The 24,017-nt window shown below is 38.2% G+C and overlaps 1 protein-coding gene and 1 non-coding gene across 2 annotated transcripts in view; one reads left to right on the top strand and one right to left on the bottom strand.

Annotated features, from left to right (window-relative positions):
* The window catches only part of LOC126268053 (laminin subunit alpha), a 380,289-nt gene that overhangs the window by 171,638 nt on the left and 184,634 nt on the right, over nt 1–24,017 (bottom strand). Inside the window, exons 25-27 of the mRNA XM_049973485.1 lie at nt 17,975–18,139; nt 15,210–15,447; nt 11,781–12,018 (exon numbers count right to left, since the gene is read on the bottom strand). Coding sequence (XP_049829442.1) covers nt 11,781–12,018; nt 15,210–15,447; nt 17,975–18,139 — 641 coding nt within the window. The remainder of the gene's footprint in view (nt 1–11,780; nt 12,019–15,209; nt 15,448–17,974; nt 18,140–24,017) is intronic.
* On the top strand, nt 2,033–2,107 carry Trnas-cga (transfer RNA serine (anticodon CGA)). The gene has a single exon. It is a non-coding gene; the product is annotated as a tRNA-Ser (tRNA).

The raw sequence follows: 24,017 nt of genomic DNA, 5'->3' as shown, positions 1-24,017 counted from the left end.
ATGGAAAATATTTTAATATGTCTCCTGGGATTCCTAATGCTGCAGCACCTTCTAATTTTATTGACCTCACCAATCCGAGTGTGAACTGGGAGCATTGACAGTGTTGTAAATCTCTGGGTAGAAGTGAAAGTGAGTACTGGTCACTTTGCTATCAGCTTAAGCCATGAAATAAGGTTTAAAATCTACCTATAGCTGTACATCTGGGTAACAACAAGACAACTCACCTGTTGTGATCAGAGCTGATCTTTCTGAAAGTTTGTGTGTAACATCAGGTTGGTAAAGCAATGTGTTACCCATTGCCTATCTCATCAACAAATAATGATCGCCACATTTGAAAGTATTTTTTTTATCAGTTAACTAGTTTAAAATCACAAACTGATTTGGAAGATTTTGTTACTATTTCTGCATGTTAACTGGGAGAGATGGATTCTGCGTGTCCTCAATGTGGGAAAACAACTGCAGTTTACTGTACATTGCTGTACGTGCTGCCTCAACAGTTATTCCGTCCTGCAGCATCCTGGCTTGGAGAAGCAGGGCATGCCACCAAATAATGGGCATGCTGTGACAATGGTGCTGACATCGCAGAAAACACGTGACACTTGCTACTCAATTTGGATAGAAATGTCACTCATTCCTGTCAGACAGAATTCAAGTAATGTCATACTGAATGTATGAAGACTAATTGTACACGAGGTGTTGCCTTATATGAAACAACTGTAACAGAAGGTGCTAATAACTGCATTCAAAAGAAGTTGTTTCTATTATTTAGTACAAAGTTAAAACTTTATCAAAGCTTCCAGATTCTAGCACGCAACTCCAACAACGAAGAAGTCCACATTAATGCAAGAAGTCCATATTAATGCAAAGTACAGGGTTTTACTGAATATTTATTTAATATTTCAAAGCCGCCTTCCTGGATGTTGACCTTCATCTTGTTGAAGCTCACATCCACACCTCTGTCCATATCAAACCCAAAAACAAACAACAGTACCTTCACTTTGATAGCTGCCATCCATTCCACATCAAACGCTCCCTTCCCTACAGCCTAGGTATTCGTGGCAAACGTATCTGCTCCAGTGACGAATCCCTCAACAATTACACCAATAACCTGACCAGTGCTTTCCTCTCCCGCAACTATCCTGCAGACCTTGTCCACAAAAAGATCTCCCGATCAATACATTCCTCCCCATCCAACAACAATATTCCTACCAGAATGAGATTTTCACTCTGCAGCGGAGTGTGCGCTGATATGAAACTTCCTGGCAGATTAAAACTGTGTGCCCGACCGAGACTCGAACTCGGGACCTTTGCCTTTCGTGGGCAAGTGCTCTACCAACTGAGCTACCGAAGCACGACTCACGTCCGGTACTCACAGCTTTACTTCTGTCAGTATCCATCTCCTACCTTCCAAACTTTACAGAAGCTCTTCTGCGAAACTTGCAGAACTAGCACTCCTGAAAGAAAGGATACTGCGGAGACATGGCTTAGCCACAGCCTGGGGGAGGTTTCCAGAATGAGATTTTCACTCCGCTGCAGAGTGAAAATCTCATTCTGGAAACCTCCCCCAGGCTGTGGCTAAGCCATGTCTCCGCAGTATCCTTTCTTTCAGAGACTCGAACTCGGGACCTTTGCCTTTCGCGGGCAAGTGCTCTACCAACTGAGCTACCGAAGCACGACTCACGTCCGGTACTCACAGCTTTACTTCTGTCAGTATCCATCTCCTACCTTCCAAACTTTACAGAAGCTCTTCTGCGAAACTTGCAGAACTAGCACTCCTGAAAGAAAGGATACTGCGGAGACATGGCTTAGCCACAGCCTGGGGGAGGTTTCCAGAATGAGATTTTCACTCCGCTGCAGAGTGAAAATCTCATTCTGGAAACCTCCCCCAGGCTGTGGCTAAGCCATGTCTCCGCAGTATCCTTTCTTTCAGGAGTGCTAGTTCTGCAAGTTTCGCAGAAGAGCTTCTGTAAAGTTTGGAAGGTAGGAGATGGATACTGGCAGAAGTAAAGCTGTGAGTACCGGACGTGAGTCGTGCTTCGGTAGCTCAGTTGGTAGAGCACTTGCCCGCGAAAGGCAAAGGTCCCGAGTTCGAGTCTCGGTCGGGCACACAGTTTTAATCTGCCAGGAAGTTTAATATTCCTACCCTCAGACCACACAGAAGCATCCCCCTTGTCACCCAATATTATCCTGGCCTCGAATACATCAATAAATTACTCCGCCAGGGATATGACTTTCTCAAGTCTACCCCTGAAATGAGATCATCACTTGACAAAATTCTCCCCACACCACCCAGAGTTGCCTTTCGTCGTCCCCCTAACCTCCGTAACATCCTTGTTAAACCCTGCAATATTCCCAGACTACCTTCTCTACCCAGCGGTTCCTACCCCTGTAACCGACCCCGCTGCAAAACCTGCCCCATGCATCCCCCCACAACTACCTACTCCAGCCCCGCTACTAGGAAAACATACACAATTCAAGGCAGGGCCACGTGTGAGACTACACCTGTCATTTATCAGCTGACATGCCTGCACTGCACAGCCTTTTACATTGGTATGACAACAACTAAACTGGCTGAGCGCATGAACGGACACAGACGAACTGTCTGCCTAGGAGATGTCCAATACCCAGTAGCGGAGCATGCCCTCCAGCATAATTCTAGGGACCTAGGAACCTGCTACACTGTATGTGCCATTTGGCTTCTCCCACCCAACACCAGTCCCTCTGAACTGCGGAGATGGGAACTTGCACTCCAGCACATCCTTTCATCCCGCCATCCCCCTGGACTGAACCTACGTTAAACAACCTCACTCCCATTTACTTTTCAGTCTTCTCCTCTTTCCCTTTCCTCTTTAGCCATTCATGCATCTTTCCATCCTACATCTTTATACTATACACCTCTTTACTTCTGTATGCATCCTCTTTGGTTTGAAGCTGCCACAGTACCTGCAGTAGAATATCTTTGGCTTCCCTCTGACAACCATGCCTCCATCCTTGCTACCTTCCCTGTTTTCCTTTCCCTGTTGCTTCATAACCTGGGTTGTGAGTAACTAAATCCACTTTCCCTTCTTCCCTTTCTTTCCCCTCTCTCCTCCCTGATGAAGGAACATTTATTCCGAAAGCTAGGAACTTAAATTTTCGGTTGTTTTTTGTGTTTCTATTGGCTGTACTGAGCTGAAAATAGATTTTGTGTCTGTTAAATTACTCCTGTCTTGTGGTCACCAATATTTCTTTTTATTTTTACTCCTTATGATGTGTTTCACTCTCAGCATCATCAGATGTGAGTAAAAAGAAATATTAACCAACACAAGGGTAATTTATTAGTGGCAAACATGATTGCAGATCCCCTACAGAACTTCAAGTCTAAAATAATGAGATCTGTGCCCATAGTTTAATCACATGGGCTATAAAAGAATCTACTCAAATACAATTAAACTCTGTCAATTGCAGTGAAGTATGGTTGTCAGTCGAATAATAATTTTGATCATAAAATGAGGTTATGTATAACATGCCAGATAGAAAAACTCATTACACTACTCTCACTAGCAAGAAGGGTCATGCCACTGCATTCTATAGACCTCCTGCATCGGGAACAGTAGTGGCAGAACACTTCAATTCAATGGATTGGGGTGGGTAGTAGGGATAAGGAATCATGTGAAATTGTTTGAAGTGCCCTCTCAAAAATTGCCTTGAGTACTTAATCAGAGAACTGATTAATAAGTGTAACATCTATGATCTTCTGGCTGGAAACAGACTCCAATTTTTGTATTCAGTTACTACAGGGCAGGGAATCAGTGATCATACGCCAATTACAGTGTAGTGACATGCTACATAGCATGCACAGTTGATACTCATCTGCTTCAGCAGATGACAGCAGCAGATTAAGCTGACTCACCATGAGGAAAGTGGCCCAGGATAGTGGAATCTCTCTTCACCATGGCTACCTTGCAGCAGCCCCAGGGTTTTTTCTGGAGAGAAGCATGTAACAAAAAGAGCTCCCTGACCACCATTTCCCACATGGACACCTAATGACGATATGCATGACCAAGCGAGTTAGTGTTATATAGTGAGTGTCTTTCGTGCTGTGTGGATGTGAAGATGAACTTGCCATGATGTTGCCGTGATGGTGTCTTGGACATGTATGGTTCCAGAGAAGATGATGCTGATGAGACGGTATCGCACGGTTCAGCTGAGCAATGTTTGCGAACATCTGCAAAAAACCTTGCTGAGCACCAATGACTGAACATTAGAATTTTGTTGATATGAGCAATTTTAGTCTGATGTTTTCACGCTATCCCCAGCCATTACACAGGAATAGTAGGCTACTCCCATATCACGATATTTTCAGTAATAATTGTATCACAGCAGATAGTGTGCTGTATGTTACCTGATTGCCATAGTCTACCATGTGCATGTTCGCAAGTTTCCTTTTCTTCTATCTGCTAGGTATGGAACAGATGGGTATAATTTTCAACATTTATAAATCATTACTTGCCACTCACTGAAACATTCAGTACTTTGAGGCTACTGTGTGTTATAGTAATTATTCTCAATGTGATCATTTATCGCTATGTAATTTTATGGTGTTACCATTCCATGTCAATTTTACGTTAATTGTGTCCTGTTCCAATAAAAGAACAAAAAAATCAAATGTACTTTCACATCAAGTTCACTTTATTTTTCAATAACTCCCATTGGTAATAGTGTACCAGAGGGCCCTGTGAACATGGTTAGGGAGAAAGAAATTTCCCACAACAGCATCACTGACTACAGGTGCCAATAGGAATGTAATGTGAGGTGGGAAAGTATTTATGCTTAATAAAAACGACAACAAACAAATTTCAGATCACTTGAACAGTCAACAATCATCTCAGAAACCGAAAATGATGAGTATAAATGGGCAAAGTTCAAGACTACCGTGCAGTATTTCCTAGATAAATATGTACTGAGCAAAGTTGTTAAGGAGGGGAAGGCCCCACCAAAGGCCAGCATCATAGAAAAACTAAAACTGATTTGACCCAAAATTAGTAGAAGAAAGATCATGTTTGAAGCTTTAAATGAATTCAAAACTATGATTATTTATACTGTTCTGACAATAAATCCCAAAAAGTTTTGGCCTTAGTTAAATCAGTGAATGAACCGAAATCATCTGTCCACACACACACAGTGACCATACTGGCATCAAAAGTGTGGATGACAGAGTAAAGGTGGAAATTCTAAATTTATTTTCCTGAAATTGTTTCAATTAGGAAGCTTAAACTGCAGATCCCCTGAATCATTACACAAACATCAAAATGACAGATACCAAAATGAAAGCCTGCAACAAAGAAAATCAACTGAAATTCAGCAGAGGGATTGGGATAGCTACCATATTTAACTGGCTATAAGACAGCATCTCCCCCTTTTCTTTGAAAGAGGGTGCTTGGAAAATTTTTATTTTTATCAAATTATGGGTAATTAAAACTGCAGACTGTTTGGCTGATATAAAGTATCAGACTAAAAAAATTAACATCAAGCTTACTCTAAACTTACACCATTTTGATAATATAATTCAAAATAAAATAAACAGAAAAAGATCTTTTACATTACTTTTTATCTTCACTTTTTTATTGTCTAAGATAGCTGTATGTGGTAAAACTATTTTTAATCATCATTATCATCATCACTGGTACCATCATCTTCATTTGTAAGCCAACTGGCCTTTCTTCCTTTTCAACACTCCTACAATAACACATCGTATCTGAACCATCCATAACACTGGATTTGCAGCACTCTTTTAAACCTTCCATAATAGATTCACTTGAAATTCCTCCTCAGTTGCTAAGGATCCACTGGCCCAGCTCGGATGTCGAGTGCTTCTTTAACTTCCCCCATGGAATGAGGGAATGGTCTACTTGACAAAGCCACCCACTCTAAAGCTGTCAAAGTCAAGCCTTAAAGGTCTATTTTCATGACTCAAAATTGTGAGGTCATGCTGCAATGAATTATTACCAGATTGTATTGTTCTTTGCTATTAGATTCTTAACTTCTAGGGTGAGATATCCCCTGATAGAATCCAGTACCAATATTTTCCTTCTGTTAAGCAAAGAGCCAAAATTTCTGTTCCAAGCAATCTTCAACCAATCAGGTCCTTTGTCATCCATCCATTTTCTTGGCATCAAAAGATAAATCAAATATGGGGAGAGTTTTCCTTCATTTGATAGCACACTCAGTTTTGCTGTTATTCTGGCCTTTTCATTACTGGAACTTCTTACGGGAACATTCTTAATGTCCTCCACATCGATAGCAACATTTGACAACATATCAAATTAACAGATGTCTGATCAACATTTCTCATATTACCTACCAACCAGTCATCCTGTTTCATTAGACTGACTATATGATGCTGATAGATACATTGTTTTTCATCATACAAGGCACAGAGTCCCTGAGTTAGCTTCATTCTGCATCACAACAAAACCCCACCCTCTTCATCTTCCTCATACATCAGCCAGTACTTGCTTTGAATTCTGTGACATGCACTTGGAAAATTCCTCTTTATCTCTAATGCCATCATTCAGACAGTTTCTCAAGTAACTGGGAAGATTTCAATGTGTTTCTCTTGCACTTACTTAAAAACCTGGTACTCCAATTCACAAAATATTACCTGCTTTAGACGCCTGAAATTTCAGCACATAGGAATGGCATCATTTAATTTATTCCTTATCTGATATCATCTGCCAACATTTGCTTCTGTGACACCAAATTTTCTTCCAAGTGCACAGTTGTTTGTTGCCTATGCTCCATGAATCACTTAAAATTAGAATTGTATTGCCTGCATGGACCAATAGTGAGCTGCAAACATTTTTCTCAACAGAGTCACAACTGTAATTTGCATCCATTATCAACTGCTACAGTTTACAGTTCTTACGGCACTAACAATATAAGCAAACTGAAAGAAACAACATGTTGTCTTCTCAGCTCCCTTCAGCTGAATCAGCACAAATCGTACCATTTTGTGTTAACATTGTAGTTAAACTTGGAATCTATCAGTGATGTAATGCAGAAGCAGCTTTAGCAGTGTTGTTGAAGCTCATGTTCATTTTTAGTGCTTCATTTCAAATGTTCTGTGGGAATATATTTTTATTAGCATTAATTTGCCTCCTGTAGTAATGTATGCTGCTGCTGAGTATTTGTCCTATTTTAAAGAAATTTCAATTATAATAACAAATGAATTCACACTAGCTGTAGTTTAAATGTGGTACACATTCATCAAAATTCAAGGTACACATTTACATTCAAACAGTTGGTAGCATGACAAAATCAGCTTCCTGCTTACTGCTTCCTTCCCCTCCTAGGGGTTGGCCAAATCGCTGTCACAGTTATTCCTCCAGCACTTCTTATTTCTTCAAATTAAATCTGTGTGTGACCTCAACTGCCAAAACTTTATCTATAAATGTAAGATAACCCATATATCAGTCTATTACACAACATTGAAGTGTTGCCCTGCTGACAGGTGTGGATATAACCAAACTACCCATTTAATAGGGCATGTTTGCAAAATACTGACACTAATTATTTACAGGAGATTTGAAAAACTGGTAGAAGCTTACCTTAGGGAAGAGCACTTTGGATTCTGGAGAAATGAAGGATCCAGCAAAGCCACACTGACCCAATCACTTACCTTCAAAGATAGACTGAAGAAAGGCAAACCTACATTAATAGCATTTACATATTTAGAGAAAGGTTTCGGTGTTACTAACTGACTCTTCGAGTCTTTGAAATTCTTAAGGTAATGGGGATAAAATACAGGTAGTGAAAAATTACAAAAAAACTTGTCCATCCATCAGACTGCAGTTATAAGAGTTAAAGGACATGAAATTGGTAGATATAAGAAGGGAATGAGACAAGGTTATAGCAAATCCTTGATGTACATTGAGCAAGCATTGAGAGAAGCTGTGTCTTTAGCAACTTACAGCAGTTCCTAAAACTAAAGAATATTCAGTATATTTCAGACAACTTAACAGCAGTGAGTCAAGGCCTAAGTCAGTCCTTCACTGTGAAGGTGTTTCGCATCTTGCAAAAGCTTGCGAGTGTCTGCACCCAGCTTCAGAAAAAAGAGGGACAATAAAGAACAATTCATGAAGTGATTGCCAATCAATTCCAGAACTCAAAACGTCAGCCTGGAAAATATATGATGATGTATAGGTAAAATGCGGGGTGAAGGTCCATGTTTCGACAGCCAAATGTTGCTTCACAGCAATAGATCTGAATGGCAATCGACCTTCACAAAAATCTATGATAAGTGTGAAAAATAGGAAAGCCAGACTACAGTTTGATAAGTAGTATGTGTCATGGACCACTGAAGACTGGTCACAAATTCTATGGAGTGATAAAGCAAGTGTAATCTCTCCTTCTTAGACAGTATACGACATGTTTGATGGTCAAAAAACAAGAGGAACGACAAAAAGTACCAAGTACCTACCATGAAGCACTGTGGAGGTAATACCATGGTGTGGGACTGTTTCTCACAAAGTGGTATAGGACCTCTCATTAAAATTCTCGGGGTCATCAATACTCTGAAGTATGGTGAAATATTAACAGATCACATGATACCTCACGGAAGACTAAATATGCCTCATAATTGGCAATTCCAGCATGACAATTATCTGAAGCACACTTCTAGTCATGTGAAGACAGTTCTGAAGTACCACAAAGTAAAAGTATTTAAATGCCGAAGTATAGATTTAAAACACCACAAATTATCTTCTGGGCATACTGGATAGATGTGTTCGCCAACAAAACTGCACCAACAAGGAGGCTTTCTACAAAGAATTGTATGAGCAATAGAAGAAGACTCCTCTGGTGTGACTGGTCAAATTCATGCATTCTATGATATCCAGATGTGCTGCAGTAATACATGCAGAGGGCTATGCAGCCAAGTATTACGCCAAGAATATCATGGATCAAGACTTCGTATTGTTTTTCATTTCTTTCATTTTAACAAAATACTTTTGAGACTATGTAATATGTACATCTGTGTTTTATTATTCATGCAAAGACTAAAATTGTGTAATATGTATAAGAAAATACAGTACAATTATGGAGATTTGGCAATTAAGTCTTTCATTTAAATTTTCTCCTAAATAGTTTGCTTTCTGAATTTATTTTCCCTACAGAATCCTCTTGAGCAATACTGTGCACCTATACTCTGCAAACCACTGCAAAGAGGATGGCAGAGGGCATGCCCAATTATACCAGTTATTAGAGCTTTAACCAATTCCATTCATATATGAATCACGGGAAGGGAGAATACTTAAATACTTTGTGCATGCTGTAGCCAGTCTAATCTTGTCTTTGCAGTCCATAAGGGAGTCACAGGAGGTTTTAATATATTCCTAGACCCATCTGTTAAAATAGGGTCAAGAAATTTTGTAAGTAGATTTTCATGGGATAGTTTGTATCTATCTTCAAGCATATGTCAGTTCAGTTCTTTCAGCATCTTCGTGAAATGAGCCAAGCCAACTTGTGGCCATTCGTGCTGCCCTTCTTTGCAGGAAGTATCCATTCAATATCCCCTTTAGTCCTCTTTGGTATGCATCCCACATGCTGAGCAATATTCTAAGTTGGGTTATGCAAATCTTTTGTGTGCAGCCTTCTTTTTTAGATTGATTGAGCTTGCTCAGATTCAACCAATGAATCACAGTCTGCCATCTGCTTTGCCTACAACTGAAACTATGTGATCATTCTATTTCATATCCCTAGACATTTTTACTCCCAAATATGGGTTGACCAATTCTGACTGTGACTCACTGATATTAAATCACATAATGCTATTTTTTTCATTTTGTGAAGTGTACAATTTTAGCTTTCTGAATATTTAAAGCAAGATGCCAATCTTTGCACCACTTTGAAATCTTATCAAGTTCTGACTCAATATTTGTGCAGCTTCTTTCAGATAGTACTTCATTACAAATAACTGCATCTGCAAAAACTCTGAACATGCTATTGATATTGTCCTCAAGGTCAGTAATATAAACATGAAAAGCAAGTGTACCAACACACCCCTGGGACACACTCAAAGTTACTTCATCTGTTGATGACTCTTTATCCAAGGTAACTATCTGCATCCTCTCTACCAAAAAATCCTCAATCCAGTCACAAAATTCACTACAAGATATACTTGCAGGTGTAACTATGCCTATGTGCCTAGAGATGACAACATTTTCAGTGTGTAATAAAAGTGTATAAAAATATTAAGAATGTTTAGAGGAGATAAAAAGAAACACTTCCTTTATGTGGCAAAAATGTTACAGCTACACCATTTCCCCGTTAGGGATCCATTGATGTTTTAACACTAGAGAAGTTCAGAGACTGTGTTCAAACGGTCGTGAGATGTTCATGAAAATATCATTCATTTACATTAATGCACAGCTGACTTCTGTGTGTGACTGACTGTCTAACTTCTTCAAAACAACCAGGAGTTTCACAAATAATGGCTGCAGCTTCAGTCAAACAGGCAACTAGCTCTTCAGGAGTGTCTATCAGCGACTAAGTTCAAAATGTTTTAATGTGTAACTTACATTCCAGCATTAACATGATATAATTTCAATCTTACTTGTCCATTTAATGTGATATTTACTAATCTAGTTCTATTTCTTTGAACACATCATCCCATTATTAACAACACAGTATTACTCATTCAGTAAGGCAGCAAGAAATAGTCTCAGATAATTGTATTAGGTCCTAAAAACAAGAGCATCTCTCCACAAATTTGACTTCAAAGATCATAACATTGTGTGACATCTGTTAATAATTTGTATCAATTTGTATTTATGCCGCGTAACTACACCCCATGTGTTATTCATATTCTGTAAATTAAATTTGTACATTCCTCTTATCCATTGTGTGTATGTATTATTCATTGTTATTTTCAAGCTACCATTACTTTAAATAGGATAATGGCTACAGATTTCTTTGTGTAGTGACTTACTGCTTTCATTCTCTGTGGGTAATACTTGACAAAGCCTTTTATCTATTACAGTGTAATTTAATTTCAGACTAGAAGTTTCTATACCTGGATTTGAATAACAAAGTGTTTGACAGTTAGGCATAGAAGAGGCCATACTGTCAATTTGCTTTTGCCCACACAAACAAAATGGCTGAGGCAGCAACACTTATGTGGTTCTGTAAGAGATACGTTCACAAGCTCTGTATTAATACTACCGGTTTTGCCTTGCAGAAAAGTCATAGCCTTAGTGCTATTCTGCTCACTGCTGCTTCCAACTTGAGATATTCTGTTGCATAAAATAGTTTTATGCACAGAGATAAAAATCACACAATGAAAGTCCATCACAAAAATTACATTAGCAACCACAATTCTCATCTGACTGTGGTTTATGGAAGCAGAAATATATGACAACAATTAATAGAACAAAAGATGCAGTCAAACTCATTGAATGGTTGAGTGTTGCTACAGAAGCTGTCCTGCAAACAATTAGCTGTTAGTCATTTTGTTACTCTGATCAGTGTAAAGACCATCAAAGACTAACTAAAAAGATTAAAAATATAACAAAAGCAATTTTTATATGATATGTACATGAATAAATGAGGTATTGTTGGATGTAATACACATTTTCTCAAGCTGTAATGAACTACATACTAAGAAGAGAAAACTTTCATTCATATTTCTAAACCCAAGGTAAGGTACAGTGAATCTGCTCTTTCCTTATGTCAGACAGTGGCTGAAAGCTTTAACTGACAACTATCTAGGTAATGTTACACTAAATATTTTCATTGATTACCTGCTAGTCACACTTTCTTTCCAATAAGTGGCTCTGATATAAACTCCTTGCAGATTCTGCAAAACCTGCATGAGTTGCTCTCTTGTTGCAGAAAGTCCACTTGGAAGCAAAAAGTTGCTCTCCAAAATATCAACTGAGCCCTTAAAAGTAATGGTTGCAGCTGGTTGCTCCAAAGAATAAAACAGTAAGTAAGTATCACCACTGTGCAGAATCACATCAGCACCACTCTCAGCACTTCCTAGTAAAGCAAACAGAACACATCCACAAATCCAGAGGTGGTTAGACAATTAGCACAGCCTATAAAAACCCACAGAATTACAAGTAAATATTTTAATCTACTATATCTAGATCTAAATCTACAACTACATTCTGCACACAACTGTGAAGTGCATGGCAAAGGGTGCATTCCATTGTACCAGTCATTAGGAATTTTTCCCATTCCATGCACATTTGGAGCATGAGAAGGACAGTTGTTTAAATCCCTCTGTGCACCCTGTAATTACTCTTATCTTGTCCTCACAATCTCTATGGGAGCAATACATAGTGGGTTGTGGTATTATCCTGGAGTTAACATTTCAAGCTGATTCTTGAAACTTTGTAAGTAGGCATTCACAGGATAGTTTACTTCTTTTTTTAGGAATCTGCCAGTTCAGTTTCTTCAGCATATCTGTGACACTCACTCATGGGTCAGACAAAACTGTGACCATTCATGCTGCCCTTCTCTGTATACCTTCAACATCCCCTGTTAGTCCTACATGGCAAGTGTCCCACACACTTGAGCAATATTCTAGGAGGGGTTGCTGTAAAGTAAAAGTTTAATTCTAAAAGCAAGCACTAGACTGCAGCAATGCCATTTCTGTATGATACTCTTTTTCCAGAAGTTCTGGTACAGCAACAAATGCTGAACAGCTTCTATGAAGTCTGGAAAGTACAAGAGTGGCACTGGGAGAAGTGAAGTTGTGAGGACATATTGTGAGTGATGTCTTGACAATTCAGTCTGTAGGAGCAAGTCTGGGTGCTTGTACAACATACAATTTTCGTCTTACAGCTAATTTCATAATCAAAATTAAAGTTATGCATCTAACTCACTTTGAAACTAATAAAACTGGCAAATGAAGCCTATACCAATGTATTAATTTCTTGACTGTTTGATCATTTATGACATAGAAACAGACATAGAAATCAAGATCCAAATAGAAGGGCCTGATATTCAGTAAAATAATAAAATTGTTGTATAATACATCCTCAAATTTAATATTTCACAAGTTAACGATGACAAATAATTAACTCATTGCACAATAAAAAAGAATATAAGAATTGTACAAAAATAGATCAATTCAGTTTTGAAATTGGAAGCCAACAAAATGGATTCAGATGCCTTAACAACAGCCTGATTATATGTTTCAATGACATAAAATTAATGGAGATGTCCTTAGTGATACTGTACAGGGGCACCAGTGTTATAGTTCTGTCCAAATGTACCATTACCACGTCTGCATACTACTGTGTGTTTGATCTCAACAGAGCCAAGTTTTATATTGTTTCTGATCTTCCTGCAATCTTTAAAATGAATATTTACTCCTGTTTCTATTAACCCACAAGCACTCTGTGTTCTCAGTTTGTCATTGTTGTTTATCAGTTTTATAGAATTTACATTGTATTTGTCAGTAAAATGAAACTTCTTTAATGATAAGTCCCTGTGTTTTCACTCGCACAGATGATTCTCAATGACAATGAATTTCTGCCAACACATGAATACATGTGCCAGTAGTGCACAATAACTGAATTACTGCAGGGTATACAAGCTGTATGGATGACATACTCCTCACCCAGTTTATATTTTCAAAAGAGTTAATATGCAACCTGTACTGACAGTGATCTCAAGATAACTTTGCTCAAAATATAGAAATTTATTGCAACTTTTTCTATTTTAATTTTCTTCACAACAATTGAGTTCTTCATCACTTTTTAACATATTTTTTCTTATCTGTCTCTTTCTTTACATGTGGCAATCCAAGCAGCTAGTTTGATGGACACAGTATTGTGAGGAGTTATTCACAGGCTGAGTCCCTCATCAGCTCCATCCAATAAGGAAGGGACATTAGGGTTTAACATCTCATCAATGACCAGATCATTTAAGATGAAGAACAAGATCAGATTGGGGAAGGAAATCAGCTATGTTCATTTCAAAAGAATCATAATGACACCTGCCTTAAAGAGTTCTGAAAAATCATAAAAAGCCTAAAACTGCACGGCCAGGTACATATTTCAGTACCGATCCTCCCAAATACCAGTAACATCTTGAACAATGTTCCATCTTGTTCAGTGCTGTCCAAGAGAAAGAGAGTATGTGTTTCTTTTCCATGTCTTGTTGGGAACGCTATGTTGGGAAGGTCATTTATTACTGATAGGTCTTACATGTGTATGTTTGCACCATAATTTCTTTACCACGCCAACACAATTAGACGAAGAAGTCGCTTTTGCTCACATTTTGCTTGCGAGTACTTACTTTAGGAGATGAAGTGTTAGTACTACAGATAGACACATAGAAAAATACAAGTGACACATTATTCTAGCTTTTGGAAGTTATGTTCCTTCCTCAAGGAGGAGAAGGGATATGTTAGGGAAGGTTAAAAAGGAAAGGCACGTCACTCAAGAGCCCCAGATGAGAGAAGCCCACCTGAAGTACTTTTATGTGTGTCTTTGAGCAGTACTAAACATTTCACCTCCTGAAGTTAAATTGTGGCCAGTAATTCTGTTTCATAATTTATTACTTTCTCCTCTGAATTTTCCTTTAGGACAGTTGACATTTCTACTACTCCATCACGAAAACAGTCCAACTTAGTGTGAGAAACAAGATTCACTTTTATGATTTAGGCTGTTACGTAATTCATCTTTTTTTAACACACCCCAGATGGAAAGGAAGCAAGATTAAGTTTTAATGTACTGTCAATGATGAGGTCATGGCTGAAAAGTTATACTGTTGTATCAAAGTCCCTCTAAAATACTAGAGACTGTAGCCAATAAGTGAAAAATTCATAGTTTGTTTTATGTTATGTGTGAAAAATGTATTCCTAAAATGTGATATAAAATTCGTAACCAAACATTACAAATTACTAAAGACTTTTTTCCCCATGAGTTGCAGTAATAACTGGATGTTACAAAATTTTCAGCAGGTTAAGTTTAACCATCATCCATAAAGTGCTATTGTGAAAATTACAACCACTCACCTTATACTACTCAGTTTTCCCACATCAAAAAATCTCCATAATTAAATGGCTAACAAATACAAATCCCATAAGTGGCACACGGGAAGTTGACAGAAAATTAACAATGATATATCATTGTTTAATCTGCATTTTAAAGCTCTTTTAGTTTCTTATTGACAGACATCACATAGACGATAAACACTGAAAAGCCAAAGCTTACCTGACAGTCCTGTTGTATAATATATAGAGTAGTTGAGAGCTCCCCCATAGGCTGTCAACTTATTGCCCAAATAGCGTTCAGGAGCTACAAAATACACAACTTTTCCATGTGTTTCTTCCAGTGTGAGATCAGCACCAATCCCTGCACCTAGGTGTGCAGGCTCTGCAGCAAGTAGATCAATGAGAACAGTTTTCTCAATATCAATTACTGCTAACCTCCAATCATCCATTGTGGAAACCTTTGAAAAATTTCAGTTTACATATAACAATAGTAAACAATATCCATTAGAAAGAATAATTGCATAATATTGTGCTATATTCATTAATGGTATGAGAATCTGCACATTTATGTGTGCTACATGCAAAAGTAAATGTACCTAAATTTATTATTGTTTTCCTATAACTTTTATTAAATCAATAGTATTATATATTCCTTACACAAAGAGAACTAGATTTCCTGCTATTTAAAGACAGCATTTTCCAGGCTTAATAGATGGTAACATTGAAAGTTTAAAAGAAACATATTCTAAGTATTTATTCAGTTTATTGTAGAAAAAAAAATCCAGAAACACATTCTCCAAAACAAACAGATGGAATTTGAGCATATTTTCAAAAACAGTTATGAAACAGTTATGCTTTGTTTCCAATATAAAATAGAGTTAAGCCTTTAACCTCTATAGTCTATTGCAACAGAGACAATAATACAGTTATTTTTCAGTAGGAACAAATGCGATAGAAATGTTAACTCAAAAAGAACATTAATTGTCAATGTGAAACAAAATTGTCAGTGAAGATAATTTTCTGATAAAATTAAAATTCAAACTCAAATTGAAAAAAAGTACATGATTACAGAGAACAGGAAAAATAATGACTTATATTTAATTTCTTTATACATTATCATTTTACAACCTTCGGAAGATATAAAAATGAACACTGCTTTCCAAGCTAATGAGACTTCTGCTTGACAACATCACTGACGACGAGTAACGTACGTCGTCTCCTTTATAATTACAAGTATTGTTGTAACACTCTTCTTTTGTCGTTGCTGTAGTGATCACCATAAACATATGCATAACGCCTGCCACTAGAGTCACATGATCGACTTACAATCATACGTTCAATACATATCGTTTGGACCCCGCAACTTCGATAGGCAATCAGTCTTGGAAATTACTGGCAGAACTGTCAAGGCTGTGCCCCCTTCTCCTCCCATGAACCTACCCTTCTGAAAGCTTTTCTGTGGGACTTAATGTTGCAAGCTGAATCAAATAAATATCTAATTCTGTACTTGAAAAGGATAGAACACTAAGGTTTTGACACAGCAGTGCCAAGTTTATTTAGTGCCCATAGTAGAACTGTCATAGCTGTGCCCCCTCCCCCTGAACCTACCCTTCCAAAACCTTTTTATGACAATATCATTAAATTTAGGAAACTGTACAAACTTTGTGATTAGGTGTAATAAAAATGAAGCATTACTGAAAAATATTAGTTTAATAAACTACACTGAAGATGTATACAACAAATTAAATGTATCACTGAAGTACATAAATTAAAAATTTTATAAAACGTATTTAAAAACTGAGAGTGAAACAAAATGTATATCTTATTGTTCATGACCTGACAATGAAACTAACAGTCTACTTCACTTGGATACATGCCCATGAACGACATGTTCTTATGGGTATGACTGCCAGGCACTATGAATCAACCGTTCAGCAAGATCTGACGCAAGAACTACATGGGTTAAATGTAATTAGTAAATAGATGTAAGATTTTTGTTCCTTTGGCATATGATTAGAGTTTGATTTTTGTCAGAATAAGAACTAAACATTTCATACATAACAATGGGTCTACAATGGTCCTATGACACCAGGAGCTTGGGCAATCCAACCGATGGTCAATTGGTCAATGACAGAGCACACATCTGTATACATGAATGTTTGACTTAAAGGAATATAGTATATCTACCTTTAGGCATAACGACTGACAACTCTTGTAGTATCATCAATGAGCTACGGAAGTCTTATTCTATGATTCTTTTTTATTTACCCACTAGACTGCACCAATTGAAACACTTTCTTTTTTCTTCCACCACCCCCACCACCTCCACCATTGCCCCTCACTCCAGTTCTTAGTTAGCAGAATTCAGCAAAAATGACAAACTGCATACCTGCTTCAGCATTCATTCACTGCTTTTTCAGGTCCTGAAATATCATAATGATGTAGCAGCAAGAATTCCACTGCTAAACATGAAAGAGCCGTGTAGACCACAGCTGTCCCTGAACCAAGTGCACTGTTGCCACATGAATCATTTCAACCAGAGATGTGTGTTCACCAGAAGCCATTTCTTTATGATTCTATTTGAACAAAAAGATTGTGCTGTACAAAGGACACCACAAAAACAGCATGTGTTTACATTCAAAAGCCAGGGGAAATGTTTGTTCATGTAGGTAGATGATGGGACCACAATGTGAAGGATAACTCAGATACCTCTCCTGATTGATTCTTAAACTATTTTTCTCACTGTTTTTTGACAGCTTTTTGCACCCTCTGTGACTGCACTCAGCACAGGCCTATCTCATCACCCTCACAGGACAATTATGTATTCAGATAAAGTTAAGCTACAGACCAAATCTTGCTTAAACTGTTAAACTCCTTATTAATTTATATTGAAAATCAGATTACTCACTGCATCATTGTACTAATTCTAAGCATGTACATCACAAAACTGAAACATATAATATACAAGGATACAGAAAATCATACCTGGCTTCTGTACAGATATGAGCTTGTACAACGAGTAGTTTTACCAGAACAAAAGCACTTTGTGCAACCATCAGGGTTCTTTGCTTCAATGTTGAAGGTTCCTTCCTTGCACAGATCACAAGCCTGTCCATAAACATTGTTCTTGCAAAAGCACTCTGCTGTGTTCTGCAAAGAAAATTAACAAATAATCCAGTAAATGACAGTCTTGTAAAACAGAAGAAGAGAACAAAAATGAAGATTACTTATTTATTTAACTCATAAGCTGGAAAAATCCAGTAAACAGTCAGATGTTTTAGTGAACAGAGGCAAACTAACAGCAAAAATTGATGCCACTGTGCAATGGGTTCTCTTTTCTCCTTGTTCTGCACAAAATGAAACCTATTCCACCTGTTCTTTACTGATTTTCTTAGCATAGTACAAGTCAATAATGACCTCATACAGCTGATTTATTTATGTCAAAGCCAATGAATTACAAGTAGAGAAACTGAAAGTTCATTGTAAATTTTCTTCTTCTTCTCCTCCTCCACCTCCTCCTCCTTCTTCTTCTTCTTATAATAATAATAATAATAATAGTAATTATTATTATTATTATTATTACTATTATTACTCTTCCTCTTTCTGCACATTTCAGGCTTTTGCCTGTTATGCCCTCTTGACTCAAATTATTGATCTTTCCACCTTTCCCTCAGTCTTCCTAAAGATCTATTGTGCACTAATAATTCATAATTAATTTGGTATTCAGTCATTTTCTCATTCTTGTCAAACGGTCCTTCCAGTTGTTTCTGCATTCCTTAATCTGCTCATTTAAGCTTTTCACTCCCAGGTCTTCTCTGATGCCAGCTTCTTCCTCCTGTCATATAGTGTGCACCCTGCTACTCTTATTACATAGTGTGTCTCTAATACTTGTGTTCTTTGTTCATTTCTTCCTGTTACAGTCCATGGTTCACTTCCCTATCTCACAGTTGGTCCCCCGTATCATTTTGTAAAACTTAAGCAGTGTTTTCTGTCTTAATTTAGTTCTGAGAGTTCTATAGTTTGTTACCTTAATGTAATTAAATCTTTCTACTTTCTTTCGTATGTCTATTTCTCTTATGAATGAGACAATATTTCCTTAAGATTTTGAACAAGTTTACTCTTTCTATTTTCTGATCATTTAATATTACAAGTTTGGAAGTTGGCTCCTGGTCACAGAAAGCCATAACTTTTGTTTTCTTTTAGATACTAACAGATTATATAATTTAGCTGTTATTGATAAAACTTATTACATGATAAAAGCTAAACCACTCACATGACTGTTTATATGGATCATGGCACACTGTTATTATGGTTCAAATTAGCCTATAGTCTTAATTACAATTACAAAAATCAAAACCAGAAAGGTGGAGACTGATTCAAATTGCTGTCTACATGAACAGGTAATGATTCACTTCTACTGCAATGTAGCTGAAGTGCAACATTAACTTCAGTGCACTCTCACTTCTACTGATGTGATGTTCCAAAAATAAATTAATTTTTATTGTGAAATCAAGTATTTCTTCAAATATCAAGAAATCTAGCTCATTTGACAGACAATTACTAGTTCCATTATGTTTATGCAGTAGACCACAGAAGAAATCTTGTGAGAAAAGAACAAAGAAGTGGAACAAATTAAGTAGATGCAGATGCAGAAGTAGTCATTGTGAGCTGACATACCAAAATACACCGAATATCCCTGAAGAGTCATCATATGACTTTTCTCTGACAGTTTTGAATATATTTCCCGTTTTCTTTTTGTGATTGATATGTGGAGTCATTTCAGGCAAAAACTGCTCACCTTGTATTTTATGTTAGTACCCAGTGTTAATGTTGGTCCTCATTGTACACAAAATGATGTGTGAAGGAACTGTAAAGTCATAAACATGAACCATGGTAGCCACAGCCACTTGCTGCTGGGATCACTGATTATTCTTGCTGTTTCTGTCAATAAATGTCCCTGAACTGTAATACAACACCAAACTAATTTGGCATGAAACTGACTGTTCACTTTATCAAGATCTGTGATATGACACAGACGGCCATGACTGGTTTCAGGTTTTAGAGGCTACTTTCAGATTATGAAACATAAAAATTAAAGCTCTATAGACAGCATCTAGGTCCTACTGCATAATTAAAAATAAACAGAAATTATATCTCGACTGGTTGGTTACAATGCAACATATCACATTCATTTTCACTCATTAGCAACAGTCACATCCCTTGAAGACACTAGGTCTGCCCTTACTGGATTAATACAAGACAGATCAAAAGTAAACACAAAACTGCAATTTGGACACTATTTTGTCAATAATAAGAGTAAAAATGCCTTTTATATTGATGCTTGACATTTCGTAAAACAGGCCATTAACAGTTCCTGTTAGGGCTGACTTTACACATACACAGGGACACAACTGAAATTATCTTCAAAAAACATCAGAGAAAAGGAACCTGATGACTTTTAAGAAAGACACATAGGACATGTTTCTCTGATGAAAGACAAATCCATTGATGACCATTTGAATGAGAGAGAGAGTGTCCCTGGAAATCAGATCTTGTACAGCACCTAGCATGACAGTCACAGAAGACAGCTTCTCTGTGGCACAGAACAACTAGGCACCACTGTTGCTTGACTTGTGAGCCAATGATGTACCCTACAAACAGCTTACAGCCAGAATGAAATTTTCATTCAGCAGCAGAGTGTGCTCCAATATAAAACTTCCTGGCAGGTTAAAACTGTGTGCCAGACCAAACCTCAAACTTGGCACCTTTGCCTTTCATTGGCAAGTGCTCTATAAACTGAGCTATCCAAGAATGACTAACAGCTTTACTTCTGCCAGTACCTCATCTCCTACCTTCTAAACTTCACAGAAGTTCTCTGCTTACAGCTAGGCATTCTCAAATTGACATTATAGGATGAAGTGTACACATTATCACAGCATGCATGTGCAGAGTGCTATCATCTAACCTTGCTGTACAACAATAGGCATTGATCAAGTGCAATTTTGGTAATAAGATCTGCACATCTGCAACATCAACTGGGTATGCCATTGACCACAGCTGGAAGCTGAGGACATTGACGTAGCCAAGAGTGTGTGCTGGACGCCATGCTAGTGGTCTCTCCTCCTAACACAACCAACTCAGTTGATCATTCCAAACAGCTGCCACCAGACATAACAAAAGAACCATTTGTTGAGTAAATGGATGATGGTCAAGAGCACTGAAACCAAGAGGATAGTGAACAGAATGTAATGGGAGATAAAATCTGCCATGGAAGATCATTGGAACCAGAAATTGGCAAACTGGATTACCATCCTCCATATTAATGACAGAACCAACAGGAAGGCCACAGACATCTTTCTCAAGCATCATCTTAGGATACCATTACTCCAGGTCAGGTAAGCCAAGGTCAGTGAATGGGATGCTAAAGCCAAAAAACTGTCTGATGTGTTCAAAGCGAATGTTACTCCAGTCCAAGCCTTAACAGACCCAGCACACATCAAAATCATTGAACAACTACTTTCAGTATGCCTGGCTGATAATGAGGAAATTGATCTGACTGACAAAGTCCATGCAGAAGAGATTGCCAACCAACTCCTCTACCTCATCAACTGGAAGTCATATGACCTCAAACTGGTCACAAATGAACTTATTCTGCCAGATGCCACCAGCCACAGTAGTTTTCAACCATATTTTCAATAGTGGGAGGTACCCAGAGGTGCAGAAGCATGCAGAAATCATCATCCAAAAGACTGGTAAAGACCCAAGGCAGCCAGTGAGTTATCAACTGACATCTACATCTACATCCATACTCCGCAAGCCACCTGGCGGTGTGTGGCGGAGGGTACCCTGAGTACCTCTATCGGTTCTCCCTTCTATTCCAGTCTCGTATTGTTCATGGAAAGAAGGATTGTCGGTATGCTTCTGTGTGGGCTCTAATCTCTCTGATTTTATCCGCATGGTCTATTCGCGAGATATACGTAGGAGGGAGCAATATACTCCTTGACTCTTCGGTGAAGGTATGTTCTCGAAACTTTAACAAAAGCCCGTACCGAGCTACTGAGCATCTCTCCTGCAGAGTCTTACACTGGAGTTTATCTATCATCTCTGTAATGCTTTAGCGATTACTAAATTATCCTGTAACGAAGTGCGCTGCTCTCCGTTGGATCTTCTCTATCTCTTCTATCAACCCTATCTGGTATGGATCTCACACTGTTGAGCAGTATTCAAGCAGTGGGCAAACAAGCGTACTGTAACCTACTTCTTTTGTTTTCGGATTGCATTTCCTTAGGATTATTCCAATGAATCTCAGTCTGGCATCTGCTTTACCGACGATCAACTTTATATGATCATTCCATTTTAAATCACTCCTAATGCGTACTCCCAGATAATTTATGGAATTAACTGCTTCCAGTTGCTGACCTGCTATTTTGTAGCTAAATGATAAGGGATCTATCTTTCTATGTATTCGCAGCACATTACACTTGTCTACATTGAGATTCAATTGCCATTCCCTGCACCATGCGTCAATTCGCTGCAGATCCTCCTGTATTTCAGTACAATTTTTCATTGTTGCAACCTCTCGATACACCACAGCATCATCTGCAAAAAGCCTCAGTGAACTTTTGATGTGCTCCTGGCACTAAGCATAGTCTTTGAGTGACTATGTTCAAAACACTTTTGCAACACATACAGTCAGAACAGCTGCTTCCAACAAACAACTCAGATACTGAAAAGAACACACGATGATACATCAACTCCTTTGCATCGTGGAGGATTCACTTGACAGTGTGAAGTGGAAGGAGTACTTTTGGGAAGTATTCCTATACATTCCAATAGTGTTTCTCTCTGTGTGGCATAATGGGCCCCACTACACACTCCTGGTAATAGGGTTGATTTGCCACACGTGTTACAGCCTCTTCTCCAGTAGACTGAACAGTGTTCATCCATAACAATGTTGAAAGTAACCATGGACAGTTGGTTTACTTGGATATAGCATGTGGCGGACATTGACAGAAAAGCAATGAAAAGACTTTGACTTCTTTAGTCATTACTCACACCATGGACGACACTGCCACATCTCAGATTAACATTACAAACCACACTGCTCCATGCTATCTCTGAGTATGTCATATGTGTGTGGCACAATGCATTGGAGACACATGTATGAAACCTGCTATCTTACAAAACAGGGACCTCCATCTCATGAAGCAACTACCATAAGACTTTTCATCAGATGAATGTCACCCAAGTGCCTCCCATCAATGAGAGGTTTTGTCAGGCTGTGCAGCTCTTTATAACCAGACTAATTCATGTGCTTGGGAGAATGACTGAACCAGAGACTTCAAAGGTTCTCTGACCAGCTAGGCTGTGGCTTCCTGAAGTTGCACCACCGAGTTGAGAACTGTAGGGTCCCCCTAAATGGGTCAGATGCGCACTACATATCAGAGACTACTAGTCATGTAGCTGACTGTGTGACAGATGTGCACAAGGGTCTTTTAGGTTAGGAGACGCCCAGTCCAAACCAGATAATGACAACTGTAGGAAACCAAGAAGTATCAGACTGGAGACTGAAAGAAATGCCTCCCACAGGTGACAGTATTAAAATCCTAACGGTAAACTGCTGAAGCATTCACATCAAAGTGCCAGAGTTTGAAGTGCTCCTGAAGAGCAATGAAGCTCACATAATACTGGGTACAGAACCCTGGTTGAAACCTCAAACTGATAGCAGTAAGATTTTTGGGGAAAATTTGAGTGTATATAGAAATGACAGGCAAATGGTAAATGGAGGTGATGTATTTGTCGCAGCAGACAAGAAACTCAAATCCACTGAGATAGAAATCAAAGTTGCATATGAGACTGGGCAACACTCAGTATCGGGGATGGGCATAACATGATAATTGGATCCTTCTATCACCCACCAGACTCAACTCCTGAAGTAACTGAAGCAAAATTACAGATTTGTTAGAGGTGAGTGTGATAAGACATACTGTGAAACTTTACTAAATGCCTTCTCTGAAAACTACCTAGA

This window comes from Schistocerca gregaria, chromosome 4, assembly GCF_023897955.1.
Source record: "Schistocerca gregaria isolate iqSchGreg1 chromosome 4, iqSchGreg1.2, whole genome shotgun sequence".
NCBI lineage: Eukaryota > Metazoa > Arthropoda > Insecta > Orthoptera > Acrididae > Schistocerca > Schistocerca gregaria.
The sequence above is the reverse complement of the archived record's forward strand: the minus strand, read 5'-3'. Positions and strand labels throughout refer to the sequence as shown.